The following is a 26,529-nucleotide window of genomic DNA, read 5'->3' as shown; positions in this document are numbered from 1 at the left end:
ATTCTTCCGATTCTTGCTAAAACTCCACAAGCTTAATTGAAACCTTTTCAAAATAAATACTCCACAAGTTCAGATAAATTTTCAGAGACTTTGCTCTTCAAGCATAGCAGCAAGGAGTAGGCAGAGATCAAAATGACTGACTCAAATTTTCTGAATGTTAATAAATAGTATCAGTATTTTGCATATCAGATTGTGCGCATGTATACATGCTATTTACTGAGATGCAGTTCTCTACATTTGATGTCCATGTTTAATTTTTCCATCTGTACTCTAATTCAGAAAGACTCTGTGGCACAAGTGGAGTCTCCAAAAATACGTATCTTGTATTTTAGTTTATTCTCTGACAGAATAGCATGGCCGCCTTATGTCTCCTGCTCCTCTGCAAACTTTAGCCCTCTAAAGCACAGACTTGGAATCACCTAATTACTGATATTCTTTTTCAACATTTACAGTCTTAGTAATTATCTATACTAGGTGACTTGGCCTTCATCTAAGATGTTTGCCAATTATATTTGAGATTCCAAGAGCTTCATGTGAATGTGGAAGGGATATGAAGCTGGAACATAATAAAGGAGCTGCATCTGAGTATCAATTTCGAGATTATATTGCACAGTTGAAACTATAAGGTTGTGGTGAGAGGTCAGACATTAGCATCTATGTGACTTCAGGTTTGTGCATGTGGCACAAAAATAAGAGGGAAGTGTTATGATCTTGTCATTGAGATTGAAAAAATGTACTAAAATAGCAAACAGTTGATTCCAAAACTCTAAAAATAATTTTAATATGACATCAACACTAGATTTAAAGCCGCATTCTTCAGGATATTTAGGAATAGCTAAATGTATGTGTGTATAATATTTTATATATATTATACACAAACTAAGAGTTCGACCTTTATTGAGGTGTAAAAATTGTAAGTAATTTTCACCTTGTAGAAATTCCATTGAAACGGTAACAAGTTATATCCAGCTTTGGACAGCATCATAATTTAACATTCAGCTGAGATAAGAACCAGATTACTTTCTGTTATTAAAAGCAATCATTATCAAACACTAATTTCAGTAGACAGAACACTCCCTCCTTTAAAGACTCCCATAATGTATTCATTTGATGATATCATCAAACTATCAAAGCAAATGGTTTCTATTGGTTACAGATGTTCATACATTAATGATAACAGATGGTTGCATATAACTTCTTTCCAAATAGTCTGCAGAATGCGGAGGACCTTTTTTTATAAAGTCCTTTGTACGCTTTTTTCTTCAAGTTCAAATTCAACCTACTTTGGCATGTTCATAGATCAGAATATACAACTTCCTTGTCAAAACTACGCAGGGAAAAGAAAAAGGGAAAAATACACCATGTCTAGATAAAATATTCATTAACAAGAATGAATACAACAGACACTTGTACTGGTACTTTCTGCATTAGAGAAAGATTGAAAATTAAACTGGACTCAGCAAATGTTAAACGAGCACGAGGCCAATATGGGTAACGGTCTGAACAAAAGGTTAAAACACTGATACTGTTAATAACCTGATTCATATTACCCCAAGGAAATTAACAGAAAACAGTGTGGGCTTTCATAACAGATAAGCTAAAATATTAATAAGGGATATGAGAGAAGCAAATACTCATATCCATAATATCCCAAAATGATCTGCCTTGAGAAATAGAAACACAATTAAATTATCTAAAGGTACATAGGGTGCTATGATAATGTCTTTATATACAATTGAAACATAATCCGAAATATCATGAGGCATGAAGTGCAAGACTTACAGCTTCATGAAATATTAACATTTGAAGGAAATGATTCAACTAAAATTAATGCAATTTAATTATAATAATCTAAGAACTTGAAAAACTCTGGTTGTGGGGCAGACTCAGCACAATCTTGTTGTCTGTGTAATGCTTTTTGATTAACGTTGGAAGTTTTAAACATGTAAATGGTGTGCAGCTGGTTAGACTCTGATTTTTCAAGATGAAATTCTTTTGAAACATTTTTAGATACATATGAAGATTTAAAATGCAGATACTACAAAACAGTCCAATGCACTTCCACAGACATCACTGAGTCACTAAACTGATTCTACATCTTGCTAGGTCTTTGGTGATTATGAACATGTTAGTTAAATTAAAGGAGGTATGAATAGGCTTGTTCTATGTTATATTTACTACCATTTATTGAAACAAGATACAATTTTCGTAGCTTCAGCAAATCTGGAAATTTCAGACCTTGTTGCTAAAGGACCACTCAATAATTTGTTCCTTGAAACACAATGTCGATAAGATAACACGTGCCAGTATCTATTATGTTAGAAAAAAATTGTTTCAGTTTGAATAATAGACTTCTTGACACTGAGCATAAAATGAGTTGCAATTATTGAAATCATTAGTTATTGACAAATACTTAATTATGAAAGACACTGCTTTTCTCACAAGGATCTAAACCTTATTAGTTGGGCAAAATGATTTTCTATGAGTTGTTCTTCCATTTGACCAATGGTGAGTTTAAGTCCCTGCACAAAAATATTGAATTTGTTAACATAATTTATGCCAAAAAAAATCATGCTTTGAATCTTAAAGGATTCCTTCAATTTCCTGTTGCGCATTCAGTACAAAAGAAAGCCACTTAGTCCCTGGAGTTCAAACTGACTCTCTGCTGAGAAATCCAATCAGCCAGTCCGATTACTATGCTCTTTCCCATTGTCCTGCATATTTATTTCCCTCAAGTATAGAATGAATTTCTTTCTGAAATCTTTCATCCTTTCTGCTTTCCCTAACATTCAAAGTCATGTTTCAGATCATTTCAGTTCACTACATAAAAAAGCTCTTCCCTCACATATCCCCTTCATATCTTGCCCAAACCCTAACATCTGTGCTTGGACTTTCTCCATCGGCTACTGGGAACTTTTGTTTTTGTCTGACTTATCTTAGCCAGTCATAGTCTTGTAGCCGTCCATCAGATCTCCCTATTAACTCTGCTCTATGGACAGCAACTCTTGTTTCTCCAACTTAATCTTGGAGCTAAAATCCTTCATCCCTGAAACTATTCTGGTAAATCTCCTCTGCAGCCTCTCAAGATTCTTTACATGTTTCTTAAACTGTGGTGATCAGAACTGGATACAATACTCTATTTGTGGCCTAACTAGCATTTTGTAAGTGGTGGGCATAACTTTGTGTTTGTGCTCATTGGGCTGAATTTTTTTCTTTGAGTTGCATTCGTGAATTGGGAACTGTATCCACAAACTCTATCCAACTAAATCTACAGGTCAGTGCTGCTTTCAAAGTCAGACAGAATGCATAGCAGTGCAGGATGAAGATCAATGACCTCCTGCATTCCTGAAGGGTAAGTGCCACTAGCTATTCCCTATTACCTCTCACTCACTGTAACTTTGCCCCTGCCCTCACCAGTGCTCATTGATTACCATCTTGACTACTGCATACAGCAACTCCTCTCAACGACTCTAACCCACCATCATCCTCCACAACCATTCCTGCCCTCTGCCTATACAACTGGGCAATTCACAAAGGCAGGCAGCCTAAAATTGAGCACAAAATGAGTAAGACCTAAAAAAATGAAGCTGATGGCCCGAAGATGCATCCCGTGCAGAAAATGACCTGGCAGGAGCATACAAGAGAAAGGTGTCCCTGAGCTTCAACATGAAGTCTCTTAGAACTGAAGTGAATTCTGAGATGGTCAGAGATCAACCTTGATAATGTGGTGAGGCTGGTGGTTTGCTAACGTTGATTTCGATAGACAAAAGATGAAGAAGGGCGCTGCCCATGGAGCATTCAAAGACATGACAGTTAATGGACCTTAAAAATGGAGGTTGGAAGAAGCAAGCAGTGAGCTGCATTCATCAGGTAACTACTCTGACTTTCAAATCATGAGTTGTCCCAATCTAGTTTCTTGGAAGTGGGTGGTGGGGGCAGAATTGCAAGCCACATAAAAATTAGGATAGTTGTGCTATTACAAAGATGCAATTGCATGGAAATGAGGTGGTCATTGCTTATTAGCAAGATTCAGAACTCGCCATTGAAACTTTTACTCTCAATATCAACACTTTGATTTTTTTCAACATTTTCACATTTTCCTACATTTCTCGGTATTGCTTTCGTCATTCAAAGACGTGGAAAATTCTGCCCTTAGGGTGGACATTTTCCTTCTCTAGAGGTGGCAAGAAAGTTAATTAATTTGGAAAGTTGACCCTGCTCTGCCCTTAGGGTGGACATTTTCCTTCTCTAGAGGTGGCAAGAAAGTTAATTAATTTGGAAAGTTGACCCTGGAGACATACTTACCCTCTTCTTGACCCACCTTAATATCCTACATTGCTGAGGTAGGTCAAGGACCAAATTGTGAAGCCATTGACAGAGATTTTTAGGCCTCTCTGAACACAAGATTAGTCCAGGAGGACTGGAGGTTTGTAAATGTGACACCATTGTTTTTAAGAAAGGAGCAAAGGATAATTCAGGAAACCGCAGGCCTCTCAGCTTGACATCAGTAGTGTGAAACTGATGTGAAGCCATAATGCAGAATAGGTAAATATACACTTAGAGAAAAATAATTTAATACTAGACAGTCAATATGGCTTTGTCAAGAGCAGGTCATGTCTGATAAATTTGATTAAGTTCTTTGAGGAGGTAACACAGGCAGTAGATGAGACCAGTGCTGTGGATGTTGTATATTTGGACTTTCAGAAAGCATTTGGTATAGTGCCACCTGGCAGATTGGTTAGCAAATTAGAAATGTTTGGAATTGATGGGTCCTTGGCAACATGGATTAGAAGTTGGCTAAAAAACAGGAAATAGACATGTACGTACAAATGGGCATTTCTCAGATTGGAGATGAGGTGAAAGTGGTGTTCCCAAGGATCAGTATTGGGATCCTTTCATGTTCTCATTTATATAAATGATTTTGACGTGGATGTTGAGGGCAAAATCTCTAAATTTTCAGGTGATACTAAGAATAGTGAATTGTGAGGCTGATGCTGTGCGATTTTGAGGGGCATTGACCAGCTGACCAATTGGGGTAATGCACTTTGGTAGAGGATACATGGAGAGAGAATACAGGTTTAATGGTACAACTTTGAGGGGAGTACAGGAACAACGGACCTCAGGTTCATGTGCATAATTCAGTGAAGGTGGCTAGGCAAGTTTAAACATGTTAAGAAGGCTTATAAATGGGTTTATAAATAGAGGCATAGGCTGTAAAAGCAAAGAAGTGATGCCACACTTCTACCAAATCATCGGTCACATCGGTCACCATTTGGAGAACGGTGTTCAGTTCTGGCACCTTATTTAAGGAAGAGTGTTAAAGCCTTGGGGAGAGTGCAACAGAGATTTTCTAGAATGATGCCAGGAAGGAGAGACTTTAGATACAAGAAAATATTTTAAGATTGCAACAAAGACAGCTAGGAGTGAGATGAGGAGAAACATTTTTACTCAGAGTTGTTGGGATTTGGAATGCGCTGCCTGGAAAAGTGGTGGAGGTGGATTCCATCCGAGGTTTCAAAAGAGAGCTGGATATATATTTGAATTCAGAGGGCTACAGAGATAGGGCTGGATAATGGGGCTGGCTGGATAGATTGGGAGCCAGTATTGACATGATGGGTCAAATGGCCTCTTTCTGAACTGTAAGCTTCTGTGTTTCTATCTGAATACACAAATTGAGGGAAATTTATATAATTTAATTACCAACGCAGAGACATGGCTGCGAGATCAATGTGAATTGGAATTGAATATTCAAGTTTACTCTATATTTAGGAGGGATATCCTAAAAAGGAAATGAGAGTGTGGTATCACCTCTAATAATGGGTGACAACAGTACATTAGAAAGAGACCATCTTTGATCAAAGGATCAAGCTGTGGGCTGAATTTTCCCAGCCATTAGGGATTGCATTTCTTTCCCACCATCTGAACAATATCGGCAATATGAGAATTCTGGGAAAGTATGAATTGATCAAAAAATGAGATACCCAACATTAAGAAAAATAAGTCAGATATTTCCCCTAAGGTTTTAACTGCAGGATCTGAATCTTGTTTATAAGCAGCAATTATCTATTTCCATTTATTTGCATCTCATTAATAAACCAACTCTTCTCATTTATATGTAGTTTGCAATTCTACCTCCTGTCCCAACAAAAATTCCCAACTTAAAAATCAGAGCAGTGTGTGGCGAATACAGTTCACTGATTGCTTTTCTGCCTCTATTTGAATATCCCTTCGCCAATATATCCTTGAATGCAACATGGACAGTGTTCTTTGCCTACCTTCATCCACCAATACTGACATCATTACGTCAGCCTTACCACATTATCATGGCTGACCTCGGACTAACTCAGAATCCACTCCAGGCTTTCGGAACTTCACTTTAGAGCTCAGAGACACTTCAATTTGCATGTTTTGGCCCAGTCATTTGCATACAGAAATACAGCCATCTTGCACATCTGCACAGAATGCGTCTTATGGCTCTTAGCCAATTTGTAAATGCTCATTCACTTTGCACTTCTTGCATTTCCTTGGAGGCTGCCAGCCATTGGGGATTGCATTTTTTTTTAAACAGAGCGTAGGAAAGTTAGTATCTGTAGAGAAAGAGGATTAGGGTTAGGGTTAGGTGAGAGCTGTTGAGTGGAGATGCTGCACACAATGGTGAGGTTAGTAATCCATGTGCATTGGTGAGGATTGTGCGCAGTGATAGAGTCAGGCTGAGTGTGGGGTAGCGGACAGAAGGAGATGGCAGCCTTAAAGACCACTGAAGTACACTGACCTTTTGACTGCACTGCTGCATATTCCATCTGGCCCTGATGAAAGCACTGACCCAGTATGTTATCTGTGTCCAAATTAGCAGTGTTTAGTGTCTTCGCCTCCTGTGGTGGACTGCTAGGTGGAGAATGGCCCTTTTAGTGACCATTCTATTCACCAGAACTTGTAAGTTCCTATCAAGAAAGCGAGGTGCCAGCTTCCATTTCAGAGACATCTTAGTCTCCTACGAGAACATTATATGGGTACTTCCTGGCTTGCATCTGAAGTGATGTGCAGCTGGCCTTTATGCACACCAGATGTTGTGAGACTGCTGCATGATTGCATGAGAAAGACATCAAGGGGAAGCAAACATTAGTGGGAATTGTTAAAAGAACATTAACTATTTTACTAGTTTTGGACAGGCCATAAATCAGGAAATTAGAGAAGCATATGATACAGGTAATCGTCTTTAATCGCTTGCTAACGAGTATGGTTGCCCACCTAAGAAATCCCATATCATGGGTTCTGAGAGTCCTTGGGTGGCTGATGAGCCTGATCCTAGAACCACATTTCTCAACACATGTTTTGTGGGAGGTCAAATTGGTCCTTAGTCTTGGATCACTAGCATTCCTTTCTCCACTTCCTCCTGCTGATGGATGTTCTCAAAGAACTGCATCCCTTTCTACAATACCTCCAAATCAGTTTCTTCTGAACAAGGGTCTCCCATACATTGACATCTATGTTGCATATCTTGAGGTAAGCCTCGACAAAAGCTTTGGAATGCTTCCTTTGCCCTCCCCTCGATTCAGCGTCTTCCTCAAGCTGGGCAAGAACGATTTGCTTTGGCACTCGGAACTCAGGCATCCTAAGCATGGGTCTGGTCCAACAAAGTCGATTGAGATGATCATACTCTTGATACTGGTGCTGTTGGCTGCCTCAAGTACACTGACACTCGTACAACTGTCCCTCGTCTTATGCAAGAAATCCATCCTGAACAGTTTTAATAGTAATTCCTAATGGCCTTGAGTGATATCAATAAATAGTCCAAGTTTTGGAGCCATAAAGAAGAGTCAGAAGGATGACTGTCTCATACACAAGGATCTTGATATCAGCGTGGATGTCACGGTCATCAAAGAATCTTATCCTTAGGTGTCCAAAGACAGGGCTCACAGATTGGATGTGGTGCTGGATCTCTGCATGGATGTCAGTGTTACATGAGAGGCAGCTCTCCAGGAATGGGGTGGTGTTCCACATTTTGGAGGAGTTCTCCACTGAGCTTAATGGAGGGATGGACTGGAACTTGCCGTGGGATGATTTGGTAAAGGGCTTAAGTCTTCTTGAGGTTGAGGCTAAGACCAATTCTTTGCTGTGCTCCCATGAAGTGGACAGGATACAAGGGGAGATTTTCAAACTTGGAGGAGCTGAGCTTACGTGCCACCTCCATCATCTGTTTCTGAAAATCTGGGACAAAGTAGAAATCTCTGTCAATCTCAGGGATGCAGCCATTGCCACATGGATTATACAGCAATAATGAGTGATTTCAATTTGCATACAGACTGGGTTAACGGAGTCAACACTAATGCCGTGGACATTGAATTCTTTGAGTTTGTACGATTTGACTTTTTGAAACAGTATGTTGAGGAACCAACCAGTGATCAGGCTATTTTGGATTTAGTGTTTGATAATGAGAAAGGGCTAATTAATAACTTTGCCAGAAAAGAACTTTTGGGAAATAGTGACCATAACATGATAGAATTTGATGTGAAGTTTGAATGTATTACAATTAATACTGAAACACAGGTCTTAAATCTGAACAAAGGAAACTATGAGGGTATGAAAGGCATTAAAGGAACTGATGGCAGACAGGTGATGCCTTGTATTTAAAGAACCACAACATTGTGTATATCAGATATACTTTAAGGTACAAACCAAAAAGGAAAGGTGAATCAACTTCGATGTTAAAGACTGCATTAGATCAAAGCAAGTAGCTTAAAAGAATGCCAGACAATGTGGTAAGCCTATGGGTTGATAGTAATTTAGGACCCAGCAAAAGAGGGTTAAGCAACTGATAAGGAAATTGAAAACAGAATATGAATGCATGCTAGTAAGACACAAAGGCAAATGTTAAAAAGTTATACTGATATGTGAAAGGAAAAAGATTAACAAGGATAAATGTAGGTCCTTCACAGGCGAGGTCAGGAGAATTTATAGATGGTTACAGGGAAATTCTTCACGGTAAAAAGATGCATAAAATCTCCCAGAAATATCAGGCAACTAAGGGACTTGTGTAACTGAAGAGCTCAACTAAATTATTATTGGTAAAGAGGTAGCACTTGAAAAGTACTTGTACAGAGTTGATGAATCTCCTGGACAAGATTAACCTCACTTCAGTGTATTGCAGAAAGGATCAATAGAGGTGGTGTAGTGGTAATGTTACCAGACTGATAACAGAGAGCCCCTAATGCTTTAAGGACATGGGTTTGAATCCTACTCCTTTAATGTCATTAGTCTGCAGAAATCTACACATGATGAAATCTGAATTTAATAAAACTCTGTAATTGGAAAAAAATGTCATAAAAATCCATCTGGGCAGTAATGTCCCTCCTCTGATCTACATGTGGCTCTAAATCCATAGAAATGTGCTTGGTTCTTAACTGCAATCTAAAAAGGCTTAGCAAACCAATCAGTTCAAGGGCAAATACTACATCCAAATAAGAATGAAAAAAAGCAGAAAAAAATTGCACAGAGAGTCAATGTAGATTTATGAAAAGGAAATCATATTTAACAAATGGGGTTTTTCAAGAATGTGACTTGTTGTACTGACTAAGGAGAACCAGTGAATGTGGTGTATTTAGGTTTTTAGAAGGTTTTAGGTGAGGTCCCATAGGAGGTTAGTAAATAATGTTACAGGGCATGGGATTAGGAGGGAAAATACTAGTATTGGTTAAGAATTAGTTAACAGTAAGGCAGACAGTAGGAATAATCAAATCATTCTCAGAATGATAGGCTGCTACTAATGGGGTATGCAGGAATCAATGCTAGGTCCAAATCTGTTTAAAATCCAGAATGGTCAATCAGTTCTTGAAGTTGAGATGGATCCCGGTCCTCAAGAGTTGGGACAGTCTCCTGGCTATGGCAATGGCTTGAGTATTGGCAGCGATGAGGCAGCTTTGGCAGAGATGACATTCCGGATCTGATCAGTGGCAGTGGGGGCTGCTTTAGCGCACTTCCTCTTTGGTGTTGCAGCCTCAGGGAATGGTTTGGTGGCTGCAGAGTGCAGCAGTGTCCCATGGTCACTTAGGAAATCAAGAAGCTGTATATGGAACAAAAACTGAAATTTGTCCTACCTTTGTATGATTTATTTATTTTTATATACCACTGACTTATGGTAACATACGCATTTTATTGTATTTTCATAAATACACGTAACAATAAATTACAATTACTATTATCCTGGTGGGCTGTGGAAGCTCAGTCATTGAGAAGGCTCAAAAATTGAAAATTAGATTTCTGCAGACTAATGACATTAGGGGATATGGCAGTAACGAGTCGATCAGACACAATCTAGAATGGCAGGGCAGATTCAATGGGCTGCATACAAAATGGAAGCAAAAGTGAACCATTTGGCCTCTTGAGCCTACTGCACCATTAATTAAGGTTGTGGCTAATATGCTTTCAAATTTCACATTTCCATCTACCGCCAGTAACATTTTGATTCCCCTGCTTAACAAGAATCTATCTCAAAAACATTCAATAGCTCTGTCTTTACTACCTTCTGAGATAGAGTTCCAAAGTTGTACAGCCCTCAGAGAGAAAAAGTTATTCTCATCTCCATTCTGAAAGAGTGACCCTTAATTTTATAATAGTGCCCCTCATTCTGGACTCACCCACAAGAGAAAACATTCTTTCCACCTCCACCATATCACAACCATTTAGGATCTAATAAACTTATATCAAGTCACCCTCACTCTTCTAGATTCTAGTGGAAACAAGCCCATCATGCTGAACCTATCCTCATTAAACAACCCAGTCTTTGCAGGTATTTATCCAGCAAACTTCCTCTTGACAATAACCTTTAACAACATTTACATCCTTCCTTCACGAAGGTCAAAACTGCGCGCAGTATGAGAGATATGGTTTCACCAATGCCCTATATATTTGAAATACAACATCCTTGCTTACATATTCAATACCTCTCATAATAAAAGGTAGCATCCCATTAGCTTCTTCATCAGGTTGTGTCTGTATACTAATATTTTTGTGACTCATATTAGAACACCTAAATCCCACTACATCTCAGAATTCTACAGTTATTCTCCATTTAAGAAATATTCGTTTTTCATTCTTCCTACCAAAGTAAACAACTTCACTTTTTCCCACATTTTACTCCACCTGCCAGATTTTAGCCAATTCACCCAACCTATCTATATCCTTCTGCAACTTCCTTGTATCTTCTTCACAACATACTTTCCTTCCTATCTGGTTGTCATCTGCAAATTTAGCTACAATGCTAAGTCATTGATGTAAGCTGTAAAAGGTCAAGGACCCAGCACAGGACCCTGCAGATGTCCGCACATCAAATCTTGCCAATCAGACAAAGACCCATTTATGCATACTCTTTGTTTGTTGCCAGCAAGTCAATCTTCTACTCTTGCTGAAATTTTACCCTCTGCACCATAAGCATTTATTTTCCACAATAACCTTTGATGTGGCACCTTACGAAATACCTTCCGGAAATTCAAGTTTGGTACATCCATAAAATCCCCTTTATGCATAGTGTATGTTACTCCTTCAAAAACCAACAATCAATTGGGAAAACATGATCTCCCTTTGATTAAATCATACTTCTCCTTCCCAATAACCTCTGGATTTTCTAAGCAGGAAACTTTAATCACTTATCCATTCTAACACATTCCCCATCCCAGACGTCCAGCCAGCTGGACCCTAGGGTGAAGTCAACCTGGACCCAGAGACTTGTCAGTGTTCAGCTCCATCAGTTGGTTCATTACTGCTTCCTCAATATAAGTAATTTCACCAAAGTTCCTCTCTTCCTTCCACTATGATTTACAGCCTTAGCTGGAATGTTATTTGTATCCTCTATACTGAAGACAGATGCAAACACTTGTTCATTTCATCTGCCATTTCCTTATTATTTAGAGGACCAACACTCGCTCTATTTACACTTTTTCTTTTGTAAATACCATTAAAACCTCTTGCTTTCTGTTTTTACATTTCTAGCTTGTTTCCTCTAATACTCTAAATTTTTCCTCCAACCTTTTAATCATTCCCACCATTCTTTACATTCTGACCAGTTATCTGCCATGTCACTCATCTTTGTACAATTATATGCACAGGACAGCACAGTGGCTCAGTGATTAGCTGGGTTTGATTCCTGTCTGCCTGTGTGGAGTTTGCATATTCTCCCTGTGTCTGCGTGGTTTTCCTCCAGGTACTCTGGCTTCCACCCACAGTCCAAAGATAGGCAAGTTAGGTGGATTGACCATGTTAAATTGCCCATAGTGTCCAGCGATGTGCAAGTTAGATGGATCAGCCATGGGAAATGCAGGATTATAGGGCAGATCTGTTGGGATACTCTTTGGGGAATCAGTCTAGACTCAATGGGCTGAATGGCCTGCTTCCACACTGTAGGGATTCTATGATATGCTTTTTCACCCCATCCTATGTAAAGCAGAGATGTTTGATACTTTTCAATATGTGATGTAGAATCCATATTTGCGCCATGTTTTATCAGAAATTTTGACATTTTTTGAATGACCAGCAGTAATATTTTGAAGCAAAAGTGATAATCATTCTGCACATAGCTGGCTCTCATAAATTACAGTGACATGAATACCCAACATATAGATTTTGTTTTGACAATGTTGGCAGTGCGGAGTGTGTTATTCAGCAAATCTCCCCGCATTTCTTTGAATAGTACCGTTTGACCTCAGCTTACACAGTCTCTTTCAAAAATGCATCAAACTCTTAACATGAGTAAATTACAGCCTAAATTACACCCTGGAACTGGACTGAATTCAAGTGGAAAGTACTCCAGTGAAGCCCAGCTGAGTTCTCGAATTTGGCATTCTCAAATTTAACCCTGAACCTCCCCACTGGGCAGCACAGAGCTGAGTGAGGATTTGAAATGCTAAAAATTTGGAGCCTATCTTAAACTCGTTGCATTCCATCTGCCATAACATTTATGGTAATGTGCCAGGTCCTAGATAATTGAGTAACTGGAGCCATCTTAAAATTAAGAACTTGCAAACTGCTATTAGCACTGAAATATACATTTAACATCCATACAGGGAGAGTCCTACAGACATAGGGACAATGTATAGGGACTAAACAGTGTTGCTGACACTGAATGCCATTTCCTCCTTCCGCTCCTCCCACCCCAAGCCGCAGAAAGATATATTGGGCCTTCTCAGGGCCATCATTCACTATGATCTGAGGAATCCCTATGAGCAGCTGTCCCATGATTTTTGGGGATTCCCTAACATCACCCTGATTAAGCACCAAAAAAGAAAATACACTCCAACCATCGTTAGACAAAGCTCAGCTTCTCTCTCCCAGTGTAGCTCAAGGGAATTTCCCTCAGCCACTGTCTACCATGCCACCATTCCAATGGGTCCCTTGTAGTGGACTTAATGTGCTGATTTTAAAGTCTTCCCTCCTAGTCCCATGTTAGCTGATAATTACAAATGCTTCACTAACTGCAGGTGCTTCCCCTTGTTTTAATTCTGCTGCCACCATGCCTTAAAATCTTCTTGACCTCTCCATGCTTACAAATTACCATCACATCTATCTCTCTTTCATCTCCAAGTCCTTGAATCTTTTGTCATCTCCAAAATCCAAATCACCTTTCCCAGAATACGATGTTTGAATCCCTTAATCAGGTGGAGACCACAATACAAACACAACTCTTTGCAATCTCACAATAGTACCCTTTGCCATTATGACAAAGATAAACTTTGGCTGCCAAATCTGATGCATTTCTGTGCCAAGTAAATCATTTTCAATGCTATGTGCATTTTTCATATGTACACCTGTTGTGTACCCCCCACATAAATCATAGAATTGTATAGCATAGAAAGAGGCCATTCAACCCACTGTGTCTGTACTAGCACCCAAAAGGAGCTACCATTCTCTAGTCCTATCACTGTCGCCCTCTAAATTCATCACTTTCAAATATATATGCAGGTCTCATTTGAAATCTTGTATGGAATCCATCTCCACGGCTCTCTCAGGCAGCACATTCCAAATCCTAACAACTCTCTGAAGAAGTTTCTCCTCAACTCACTCGTAGCTCTCTTGCTGACAATCGTGCAATTGTGATCCCTAGTTACTGACATACCAACCAGTGGAAATAGAATATCTTTCTTTAGCCTCTCAAAATTAATCATAATTTTGCAAACTTCAATAAGGCTATCTTCTCTGTTCCAAGGAGAATAAGCCCAACTTCTCTAATCTTTCCTTGTATCTAAAAGCCCACATTCCTAGTCTCATTCTAATAAATCTCCTTTGCCCTCTTTCTAGGGCTTTAACATTCTTCCTTAAATAAGATGCCCAGAACTGAACATAGTACTCAAAATATGGTCTGACCAATGATTAATAGAGGTATAGAATCACTTCCTTGCTTTTATACTCTATGCCTCTATTTATTAACCCTAAGGATCCTATAAACTTTCTTAACAACAGTTTCAACTTGTCTGGTCACCTTCAGAGAATCATGCATGTGAATCCAGAGGCCCCTCTGCTCCTGTACCATTGAACCGTATCATCTCTCAACGTTTCTTCTACCAAAATGCATTACCTCACATTTCTCTGCTTGGAATTTCATCTGCCAGGTGTCTATCCATTTAGCCAACTTGTCAGTATCCCTCTGAAATCATTCAGCGTCATCCTCACAATTAATTATTTTCCCCAGTTTAGTATCATCTGTCTGGACAACATGCAAAACAATATTTTCACTGTATCACGATACATGTAACAATAATAAATCAAAATCAAAATCTGTAAATTTAGAGATTTTTCCCTCAACACCATCTTGAAATTGTTTATATAAATCAGAAAAAGCAAGGGTCTCAACACCAATCCCTGGGGGACACCACTTTCAAATTGTCTTTAATCTGAAAACCACCCATCTACCCATACCCTCTGTTTCCTACTTTTTTGAAAACTTCTACTCCACGCTGCCAAGGATCCATTAATTCCAAATGCTTCTAATTTGCTAATCAACCTGATATGTGGAACCATACAAAAATACTTTCGGACATCCAAATATACAATATCCACAGCACTACCCTCACCTATAATACCCAAGATATAGGAACAGAATTAGGCCTATGGCCCATTGAATCTGCTCTTCTATTCAATCATGGCTGATATGTTCTTCAATCTCATTCTCCTGCTTTTTTCCCCACAACCCTTGATCCCTTTACTATCTCTGTCTTAAATATGCTCAATGACTTGGCATCCACAGTACTCTGTGGTAATGAATTCTACAGATTCATGACCCACTGGCTTGCAGAAATTCCTCATCTCAATTCTTAAAGGTCGTCCCTTCACTCTGAGGCTGTGGCCTTGGGTTCTGGTTCTCCTAGTAGGGGAAATATTTTCTTTACGTCCATTCTATCTAGGCCTCTCAGTATGCTGTAAGTTTCAAACAGATTTTCCCTCGCCCTACTAAACACTATCGAGTACAGACCCAGAGTCCTCAGGTGCTCCTCATATGACAAGCCCTTCATCCTTGGGATTATTATTATAAAACTCCTCTGGACACACTCCAAGTAGCACATCCTTCTTTAGATACAGGGCCCAAAATCACTCACATTATTCGAAATGTGGTCTGATCCTTAGCAGTACACCCCTGCTCCTGTATTCTAGCCCTCTCAAAAAGAATGCTAACATTGCATTCACCTTCCTACCTTGCATGTCAACCATAAGAGAATCCTGAACTGGGACCACAAGTCGCTTTGTCTGTCAGATTTCCGAAGCCTGTCCTCATTCAGAAAATAGTTGAAGCCTCTGTTCATCCTCCCAAAATGCATAACCTCAGACTTTTCCACATTGTATTCCATCTGCCATGTCTTTGCTCATTCTCGTAGCCTGTCCAAGTCCTTCAGCAGATTCCCTGCCTTCACAACACTATCTGTCCCTCCACCGATCTGTGTGTCATCTGCAAACTTATCAGTTCCTTCGACTAGGTTGCTAATGTTTGACATGAATAGTTGTGGCTCCAACACTGAGCCACGCAAAAATCCAATGGTCACTGGCTGCTACGAAAAGACCCCTTTATTTCCACTCTTTTCCTTCTTTCAATCAACCAGTCCTCTATCTATGCCAGTACCTTGTCCCTAACACCATAGGCTTTTGTCTTATTTAGCAGCCTCCTGTTAAAGGCCTTCTGAAAATCCAAATAGATCACAACCACCGACACTCCTTTGTCTAACTTGTACATCATCTCAAAGAATTCTAACATATTTGTCAGGTGTGACCTCCCCTTGATGAAGCCATGCTGGCTCAGCCTTTTTTTCTCATCCTTCGTCATGGACTGTAAAATATTACCAACGACCAAGATCAGGCTTAGCGGCCTCTAGTTTCCTGTCTTCTCCCTCCCTCCCTTCTTAAACAAAGGTATTACATCAGCCATTTCCAGTCCTATGCAACCCTCCCTGACTCCAGTGATCCCTGAAAGATCATCACTAATCTCTCTACAATCTGCTCAGATATCTCTTTCAGAGCTCTGTGGTGCAGCCCGTCCAATCTGGGTAATTCATCTGCTTTCAGACCTTTCAGCTTCCCCAGCACTTTCTCCTTAGTTTTGGCCACTACACTCACCTTTAACCTCTGACTGTCCTAAAATTCTGGTATGCTGCTAGTGTCTCCACTGTGAAAACCGATGCAAAGTAACTCATCAGTTCCTCTGCCATTTCTTTGTTCCCCTCTAGTCCCTGGGACTAATCCTGCATTCAGAGAGGCCTGGAAAATTACTGCCAACAGCTCCACAATTTAGTCCCTTACCTCTCAGCAATTTAAGATGCATCCCATTTGAGGCTGATGACTTCTCTATCTGGGGTGCTGCCAACCTTTTTAGCACTTCATCAATGTTTCTTTGTGAATTCAACACGCACTCAGACAGACCACCTTTAATTCAGCCTTTTTAACATTATTCTTCTTCTTGATCTTACGTGATGCTTGCCATTGCTTTGTCTGTCTTCTAATTTTGATTACCAGTCTTATACTTTCTTGTATTACTTTTGCTTCCCTTGAACCCAAGCTCTCTCTTTCCACCCCCCGTCAAGCTATTAAGACCACCCAATGGCACAAGCAATTATCCCTATGAGCATGTTAAACTGTGTTAAATCTGCCATTGCCCTGCCCAATTTTCCAGCTGATCAATATCAGATTGTAGCCTGAGACCATCCTTCTCACTATCAACACCACCATTAATTTATGTGTCATCTGCAAACTTATTTATCACACCTTTTATTTTTGCATCCAAGTTGTTAATATAAATAACAAACTGCATCAGTCCAACCATCGAACCCTGTGGTACATTATTGGTCACAGGTTTCCAGTTATAAAAGCAACCCTCCACTATCACCCTTTGTCTCCTATTGGTAAGCCAATTTTGGATCTAGTTTGCCAACTTGCCTAGGATTCCATGGTCTCTTACTTTGGGAATAGCTTTCCATGTGGGACCTTTTCAAAGATCTTACTGAAATCAATGTAAAACACATCAACAGCATTACCCTCATCAATATATTTACAAAACACAAATTAGTCAGGATCTCCTAAAGAATCATGCTCGTTATCCCTGATCTATTCCTGAATTATCCAATTATTGATTAATTCTGTCCTTCTGAATTTTTTTCCAACATTTTCCATACAACTGATTTCAGACTAACAGGTCAAAAACTACTTGGCTTATCCCTGCTGCCCTTGTTGAACAAAGGAATTATATTAGCTACCCTTTGGGTATCTGTCAGCAAAGTATTTAATATCTCCACCAAGGCTCCAGAAATCTGCTCCTTTCACTCCCATTGCAGCCCATGATACATCTTGTCAGGCTCTGGGGATTTATGCACCTATATGCCTACTATAACATCTAATACTTCCTCCTTATTAATATTAATGTGTTCTAGAACCTCACCATCCCAACTGAAATCTCCAGCTACGTCTTTCTCTCCTCTCTCAGTACAGATGAGAAGTATTCATTTAAGACCTCAGCCATGTCCACTGGCTCCATGAATGGATTGTCCCTTTGGCTTGTGATAGGTGCCAGTCTTTCCATGGTGATTCATATAAAAAGCCAGGGGGTTTTCCTTAATCTCATTTGCCAAAGATATTTCATGGTTCCTCTTTGCTCTCCTAATTTCCTTTTAAAGCAACCTCCTATACTCTCTATACTTTTGAAGGGCCTCCCTGTTTTTCCTGACATATGCTTCCTTCTCCTTCTTTATCAAACTTTCAGTATCCTTTAACATCCAGGGTTCCCGCGACTTGCTGTCCTTGCCCTGAAGAGGAACACACTGGTCCTGAATTCTCACTATGCTGCTTTTAAAACGCTCCCATTTTCCAAATGTAGTCTTACCTGCAAGTAACTGCTCTCAGTCTACGTTTGCCAGGTCCTGTCTACTATTGGACCTAACTGGACGGCACTGAAAGGGCTGCTGTTTCTTATGAAAGGTAAGTTCAAAAAGCCACAGTTCTTTCCTATGTCAGGATACTATCTGCGCACACAGGAATTCCTAGAGACATGGTTCTCCACCCGTAATGCTATCAACATATAGAATTGGACCCCATATATAAACCCGTACAGATCAAAATCAGAAAAGACACTACTCACTATAACGGACCAGACAGTATAAACTCCAAGCGGAGTAGAACAACATCGCTTCATCAGAGGCTCCACTGACGACGTCACCTAGCATGGTGACAAAACGTCTGACTGAGAACAAGCCAGCTCGGTGAGCAAGTCAACAATCTCACCCACAACCCGAGCTACAGATCTTTACCAACACCTATACCATCTACACTGTCCAAGTCCAGTAAGACACTTTGAACACTTCCAGTGTTTTTAAGACAGATTAGGAAATTGGTCATTAGAAGAAAAGGAAGAATACCAACATTTACAGAAAATTATCCTGCACATCCTGAAATCAGGGCCTTGAGCATCCAACTGATGCTCTTCCCTCCCAACGGTGTGAAAAGCTCCATCCAATGGATGATTGTGTGCCTGAAAACTCACTTCTGATGGCAGCTGATCTCTCAGATTGTTGAGGTCATTGATAAAATGCAGACATTCAAAACAACTGTTCTAGAGGCTGCGTTCATGATGAAAAAGGTGTGGAATGTGATAATGGAAGCCAGAATTGCTAACTCCTTTCATCACACTGCGTGTAAACAACTGTGCTGACAGAAAAGAAGAGCAAGATGAGTGTCAACCAAATCAAATGAGACTCTTTGTATTTGGGAGTGGCCCGAAACTGTCCCTGGTTCTCTCTGATGGAGTTCAATTGTAGGTAAAGAACAATATACCCTGCACTATGGATCTGTTAGACAGGCAATCGTAGATGAAAGATTTTCTCTAACTGACGAGCCCGAAGAAGTCGATGTTTCTATAGAGTCAGACAAATACCTGTCTGCTTGCCTGTCTGTTTTCCTAGCCAAAAAGTCTTAAGTATGCTCTGGGGTTTTATACTGCAGTGCAAAAACATCCAAAATATATTTGGTGGCATTCATGATACGGTGGGTGATATGACACTCATCCACAAACAGCATTGAGATTTTACTGTAGTCTGTTTGGATTTTCAGAAGAAAATCATAAATTGTCATAGGTTATTACACAGGATCCTGTTCATAAGATTGGTGATAATATATTGAGGATTGGTTCATGTACAGAAAACAGAAATAAGTTAGTAATTTTTAGGATGACAGGCTGTAATTAATCAAGTGTCACAAGGATCAGTATTTGGCCCTCAGCTTTATATACAGTCTACATCAATGGATTAAATGAAGGGGACAAATATGATATATCTAAGCTGGTTCGTTGTTGTTCCGCAGACGTTTCATTACCCTACTGGGTAACATCATCAGTGCAGCCTCCGATGAAGCGCTTTTATGTTTTCCTGCCTTAAAAACCAGGTGGGAAAACACAACAGCGCTTCATCGGAGACTAAAAGCAGGCAGGAAAACACAACGCACTTCATCGGAGGCTGCACTGATGATGTTACCCAGCAGGGTAATGAAACGTCTGCGGACCAACAACGAACCAGGTCGGCAAGCCAACCAACCACAACATCCACGCCAAAACCTTAGATAATATATCCAAGTTTGCAAACAATACAATATAGGTTAAAAAAAAGGCAAACTGTGACACATGTTGAAATAAGTTGCAAAGGGTATAGCCCAAGTAAGACACTGGGCAAGAAGGTGGCAAATGTAACATGATGTAGGGAAGTGTTAAAGTATCCAGATTTGGAGTGCAGATGGAAAGGGTGAATATATTTTACAAGATAAGACACTGCGATGTGAAATTCAAAGGGACCCTTGTACACAAAAGTTAACCCACTTGTATACAAAGCAATTGGGAACATAAATGTCACATTAGCGGCAGTTGCACAAAGCTGCAATATAAGCTTAAGGAAATCTTTGATAAGGTTGCCTGAGTACAATATATAAAGTCATCCTTCTAAGGAAAGGTGTACTTGCCTCAGAAACAGTACAACAGAAGTTCACTAATTAATCTCTGAGATAAGCAGACTGTCCAGTGAGAAAAGATTGAGCGAGATGGTGGCTATTCTTTGGAGTTTAGAAGAATGAAAGATAATCTAATTAAAGTGCTTAAAATTTATAAAAGGTCTGTCAAGATAGATGCCAAGAGGCTCTTTACCAGGAGTCATAGTCTTATACGTGATATTTTTACTTCTCCCCATCAATCTGCAACATGTTAAACTGGGTGCCACAGTGACACTACATGTCCCACGCCTATCCAAACAATGGGTATTTTACTTACAATGGGCCAAGTGTCAGATGATCTGCTTGCCCTTTAGCCAATAATAGCCCATCAGTGGCCACCACCACTAGAATTTTAGATGTAGCAAGAGAGACATGCATCCTAGCAGCTAGTTTTTTTTTTATGCCACCTGCTCAGGAACCCTATAGACAATGGAGCCCCTTCTGTCCCCATGAGGTCTGGCAATGCCTTTAGGGCAGGGCCACGTTGCCCTGTGTTAAATGCAGCTAAGATTTTCAGGATGGATGACGGAGAGATGTTGCTGCCTGTTTAGGACTGTGGTTAAAAGTTTCTTCAAAGGGTTGTGAATCTTTGCCTTTTTCTATCCGACATCAGGCGGTTGCAGATGTTCAATAACGAAATAGATTGATTTTGGGGCATGAATAAACCAAGGGCAAGAAACTGGAACTGATGTAAATGCTCTGCTGTGATATTCCTGAATTACAGAAGAGTGCAGGAGCCAGTACCTCACTGCTGTGCTAGTTATTTATCATTTCCTCTTTGCAGCCGAAATTTCAAACCTCGGTTGATGAATTGCAAATGGAAGAAATGGATAGATATATTAAAGTGCTTAATTTGCAACATATTTGATTTTAAGCCATTGGTTTACTTAATATTAATTTCAGGCCATGTTTACTTGTTTACTGATTTGTCCCATCCCTTTTCAACTTTGGCTAGCTTTCCATCGTTCTGATCTAGCAGCCTCGCTCACTCAGAGTATATTCTGGAATTGAAATTTGCACCTGAAGTTTGAATATTGATTTCAGCAATTGAAGTTGCTAGCATGAATTATGAAAATTATTCTTTTTCGATTTTAAAACAGAGTTCTACGAATCTGAGCAGGATCAACAAAATGTTCAGATTCTACCTAAAGTCATTCAATACAAGCCATGCCCTGAAAATTATGTGTAATCTGTGTTTTTCATACTTATTGGTAGATTGTTTCTGAAGTAATTTAACAAAATAAGAACATCATAATATTGTTTTTCTTTGTGAAACTACTGTTGTCCCTCAGGACAATTTCCAGAATCATGTAGATTTGTGAAGCTCCCCAACATAAAAAGATTTAAATTCTTGTTACGATAATAATGACGTAACAATCCTTTCTCATAACTTTCATAGTCCAAAACAGTGAAGTGGCAGAAGTGAAACTGAACTATAAGTAAGTCACTCAGTTTCTTACCTGTAATGTGCTAATATGAACAGGAGTACCTGTTCCATTTACAGTATTCTTAGAAGATGGTTTGACCCAGTTTCCACATACTTTTCCTTCAGCCTGCTCCTTGGCCTTCAGTTTTTTTTGCATTCGAGCCCTTTCAGCTTCAACTTTTTTTGGGCTGTTCAGCAAAACCTGCACAACAGCATATTCTACAAGGGATGCAAACCCAAACAGGAGGCAAGCAATCAACCAGATGTCCAAAGCTTTCACATAGGAGACCTTGGGCAGCTCTGCAGCAAGAGACATACACTCAGAAGACAAGTTGAGAACTGAGAAGATACCTGTGAGAAACAAACATGCATGTTACCGGCAATATTTAAAAAGTAGTTTTCAATGTAAATACTACATTCATTAAAAACCGAAAGAACTGCAGATGCTGTAAATCTGGAACAAAAACAGAAGTTGCTGGAAAAGCTCAGCAAGTCTGGCAGGACCGGTGAAGAAAAAAAATTAGTTAACATTTCGGGTCAGAACTGAGGAAGGGTCACCAGACCCGAAACGTTAACTCTAATATTTTTCTTCACAGATGCTGCCAGACCTGCTGAGCTTTTCCAGCAACTTCTGTTTTTGTTACTACATTCATTAAGTTCATTGTATTTTAGTACAGTAGCTGCAGTCCCAGAGGGCAGCTCTCTCAATAGAGAGGAGAGGTGACTGGTGGGAAGTTTAACTTGAGGATCACCACATCTCTGGCAAGGGGATGAAGTTGAGAACATGGGATCTTTGTGCTGTCCTCAGCTGGCACTGTTAGTGTCACTCTGCATTGCAGATCAGCTGACCAGCAAACCAACACTCTCACCTTTCAGTATTCACCTTGAACCACACGCAGCAGGAATTCCCGCACACCCCCTCCACCGCCCCAACTGCTTTACTTGGGCTATTGTGTACTATCGCTCTCCAGCACGTTTCCAGTGCTCCTATCAAATTTAGGGCCTCTAAAACAGCTCCAGTTATTCCTTAGTTCATATCATTTATTATCAGCCCAGTGGCAATTTGGGAAACTTTCTTCAAAGGTTTCACAGCTCAATACTTGGATGACCATTGCCAGCCCCAAAAGGATAAGCTCTGAACTCTATACAAAGATTATGTCTTTGTCATCTAAATTAACACTTGTTCTGAAAGATTTTTCTTTGATTTACAGATGTCAGACATTTGGCTTGGGCCACAAGAATAAAGTTCTGACAGGATTCATCAAAGTTTATCCTTTGTTTTACAAAACATTCACAATAAGTGTCCTTTTCTGTTTAGCTTTATTTAATGTCATTTCTGCAAATCTGCTGTCTACTTGTGTCATGTGAATGTATTCGCCTGTGATTATTGGGATGGAGATATAATTCCAAATAATAGCTTAGTTTCTAATTAAGTTGCCAATTGTTTTTTGAACAGGTTTTATTTTAACATGTTTTTGTTTATTTTTAAGTACATTAAAGAAACCTGTGAAAATATCTTTTATTTTGAATAATAGCTTACAAGGGAATCAATTGACCTATTTATTAATTACATTAATACATTTTTATTAATGGTATGATTGGAACTGTAATATAATGGAATACTGCTTGATTATCAGCACATTCTTCCTGTCATGGTTTTAACTGTACCCTGAAATTCCTTTTCTTCTTTATCCCATTGAGAAACTTTTGTACCATTTAGAATGAGGCCTCCTTATTCTTGTAGTATGTACACCTCATACTTACTAATATTGAAGTTCTTTCCCAATCTGGAATCTAATTTGCAAGCTTATCATTGTTTTATTGTATTTTTTCACATTTTCCTCTCCATTAATGACACACATCAATCGGTGCCATCGTCAAAGTTTAAAATTGTACCTGATTCAGTCCAAATTATGAACCACAGTGGCCCCAAAATTGGTCTTTACAGAATACCACTTCCCAACTTTTGTTAGCGTGAGTAACCACCTTTAATCACTACTCAGTTTCTGCTTTGTAGCCAGTTTTCTCTTGTCATTCTTTTATTTGTTTCCTGACTCCATAGGTCCTGCTCTTTATCATGAGTCCATCCACTGTGTATTTTTTGGAAATCCAGATATAGAAAAGGCAATTATGAGCTGAGGTGGTAGCACACAAACCTCATGCTGCCAGTTGATCAAAACAACGGTAACATGTAGCTCCATATTGCTGACCAGCAGTGTGCAGGGGGTCAGGAGTGTGAGTGGCTAACATCTTGTATACCAAGCCTCCATTTCTTAAAGGCTTTCTGTACTTTTTTTTAAAAAATGAAGAACATTCATAGAATCATAGAGGTTTACAGCACAGGAAAAGACATTTCGGGCCATTGAGCCTGTGCAGTCAGAAACAACCATTTAACTATTCTAATCCTATTTTCCAACACTTCATCTTTAGCTATTTGGGCTACAAATGCTAGTGGAACAGTATTAGAAAATCTTTGTTGGAAAGAAGAAGAGCAGCAACGGAACAACAGGTCAGAGTGAGGGTTAACAAGTTCTCTGATCAGGTACTAGTGGCCTAGGTGCTAGAGAGATCAGGTTTTCAGAGGGGGCAGGGATAATTTTAAGACATATCTTGCAAAACTGAGGGCAGGTGTCCATTTTTAAGAGTCTGATCCTGATGACCTGGCTATAATGCCTTAAAATGATGCCATACAATGTGGTCAAGGTCAGAGAGTGCTTATTCAATTGCTAACAACTCACTATTCAATGCACTGCAAGCCCATCACCCAACCAGCAGCAATCAGGACCCATTCAAATCATTCCTCCTTATTCTCACATGCTTACCAATGCTGCTAGCTTCAAAACCATCTCTTCTAGCTCCTACTTCCTCAAGTTATTTAGACATGGCAGACACATGCAAACTCCACCTGCTGTCATGCAGATTCTGACTCCTGTCATCATGGCTGAGGATGTTGATGTTCAAAAATTACTGGCTCCTACAGTAGTCTGGTACTCTGTTCCATCAGACTAGCAGAATTATTGAGGTGCCACCCAGGGACTAATACAGAGTCAATGAAGCATGAACTTGCAGTCTTCTCTCAGGATGACAGCATTTGTTCTTCCCCCACTATCATTACACCAGACTGCTGCTCCTCACCCTAGAGAACTGTAGTTCAAAGCCAAGCTTTCAAGGTCCAGAGATGCTCAAGAAAATCCTCCAAGGCTATATGCATTTTCATCCAGTGAAAGTAAGCAATCTAAACTATATAAGTTGTTACATCATATATAAACTATATGATATAACGCTGTGAAGGAGCATGAGGACAGAAAAAGGCTCCCATGAGATAGTCATAAAGGGAATTCACTACAGTGAATTGTAGGCATTTGTCAGGATTTGTTGGAAGGATTACTGAATAATGTTGCTCTGGAATATTTTTCAGTGTCTTCTACTTCAGGATTTTAGCTGAGAAGACTGAGATGGCCTATAGCAGAGGATTAGACAGATGTGGAATTGTGGAGTATCTAGGGTGTGAGCATGTGATTTATGAAGGGAACTGGAGATTGAGCAGCTGGTCATGAATAGGTTGAGCAAACATAGAACTATGAGAAACAGTTTTAGGACCAGGTCATTTTGGCCCTTGAGCCTGCTCCATTACTTGAAAGATTGTGGCTGATCTGATTGTGGCCATAACTCCATGTTCCTGTCTGTCTCTCCCCATCTATGAACCCAACATCCATTCACTTGTCGACCAAAAATCTGACTAATTCAGCCTTGAATATATTCACTGACCCTAGTTTCTACAGATCTCAGGGGTAATGGTTCCAAAGGTACACAACTCAACAAGAAAAACAATTCTTCCTCATTTCCAATGAAAGTGGGCAACTTCTTGTTTTTAAACTATGTTGCTAATTTTAAGGTTCCCACACAAAGGGAAATATCCACTCAACAGTCAGTTCATCAAGTGTGTAAGTATCAGCTGATTTTGTTTGGCTAATTTGATATATTTACAGGTGTAGAATAATAGTTGTTACTTTTAAGCTGCTAGCCTCTCACTCATTGTAATGAATCAAAAACTTTGAGGACAGCTCACTGGCACAGGATTAAATAATGTGGCTATAGCCCAAATGCTATGTTATTCTGTGTATGTTCATCCACAAGCAGCACTTTCAATGGCACTACAAATGGTAGCCCTCACGTGTCCTCTACAGTGTACAGTGGCCTCTAGAAGTGTCGGTTCTGGTGCTCTGGCAAAGTCATATTTGGGCTCCTTCTGCTTCCTTCTGGTAAAAGAGGACACTAGGAATTCCCTTCTGCTTTCTTTATTCTTTCTGGTATATCCCAACCCTCAATATTTAATTACAAATCCTTTTGTTTATGAAGCCATGTTTCAGTAATTCCATCTGGCTCTACAACTAGAGCCTCAATTTGGATTACAACCTCCTTATTTTGGATTTTGCGTACGTTACTGTACAAGCATTTAAGTAAATAACAGCTACTGCTTTCATTTGATTCTTGACATTAAATTTATACTTGTATTTTATAACTGTATGTGCTCTCTGACTATTTGGTATCTTTGAACCTGAACTTTGTGTGGCATTGACTCTCACCTGTTCCTGTTATTTTCAGACATC

At 39.6% G+C, this 26,529-nt stretch overlaps 1 protein-coding gene across 5 annotated transcripts in view; it reads right to left on the bottom strand.

Moving 5' to 3' along the window:
* glrbb (glycine receptor, beta b) overlaps positions 1 to 26,529 on the bottom strand; it is a 168,715-nt gene that overhangs the window by 28,939 nt on the left and 113,247 nt on the right. For 4 of the 5 annotated variants that reach the window (XM_020531754.2, XM_048598587.1, XM_048598593.1 and 1 more), the window contains one exon: positions 21,954 to 22,270. In XM_020531754.2, the coding sequence (XP_020387343.1) occupies positions 21,954 to 22,270 (317 nt within the window). Of the gene's footprint in view, positions 1 to 8,097; positions 8,209 to 21,953; positions 22,271 to 26,529 lie in introns of those variants that run through there. The other variant, XM_048598598.1, reaches the window with a different exon arrangement.

This window comes from Rhincodon typus, chromosome 1, assembly GCF_021869965.1.
Source record: "Rhincodon typus isolate 14 chromosome 1, sRhiTyp1.1, whole genome shotgun sequence".
Taxonomy (NCBI): Eukaryota; Metazoa; Chordata; class Chondrichthyes; order Orectolobiformes; family Rhincodontidae; genus Rhincodon; species Rhincodon typus.
The sequence above is the reverse complement of the archived record's forward strand: the minus strand, read 5'-3'. Positions and strand labels throughout refer to the sequence as shown.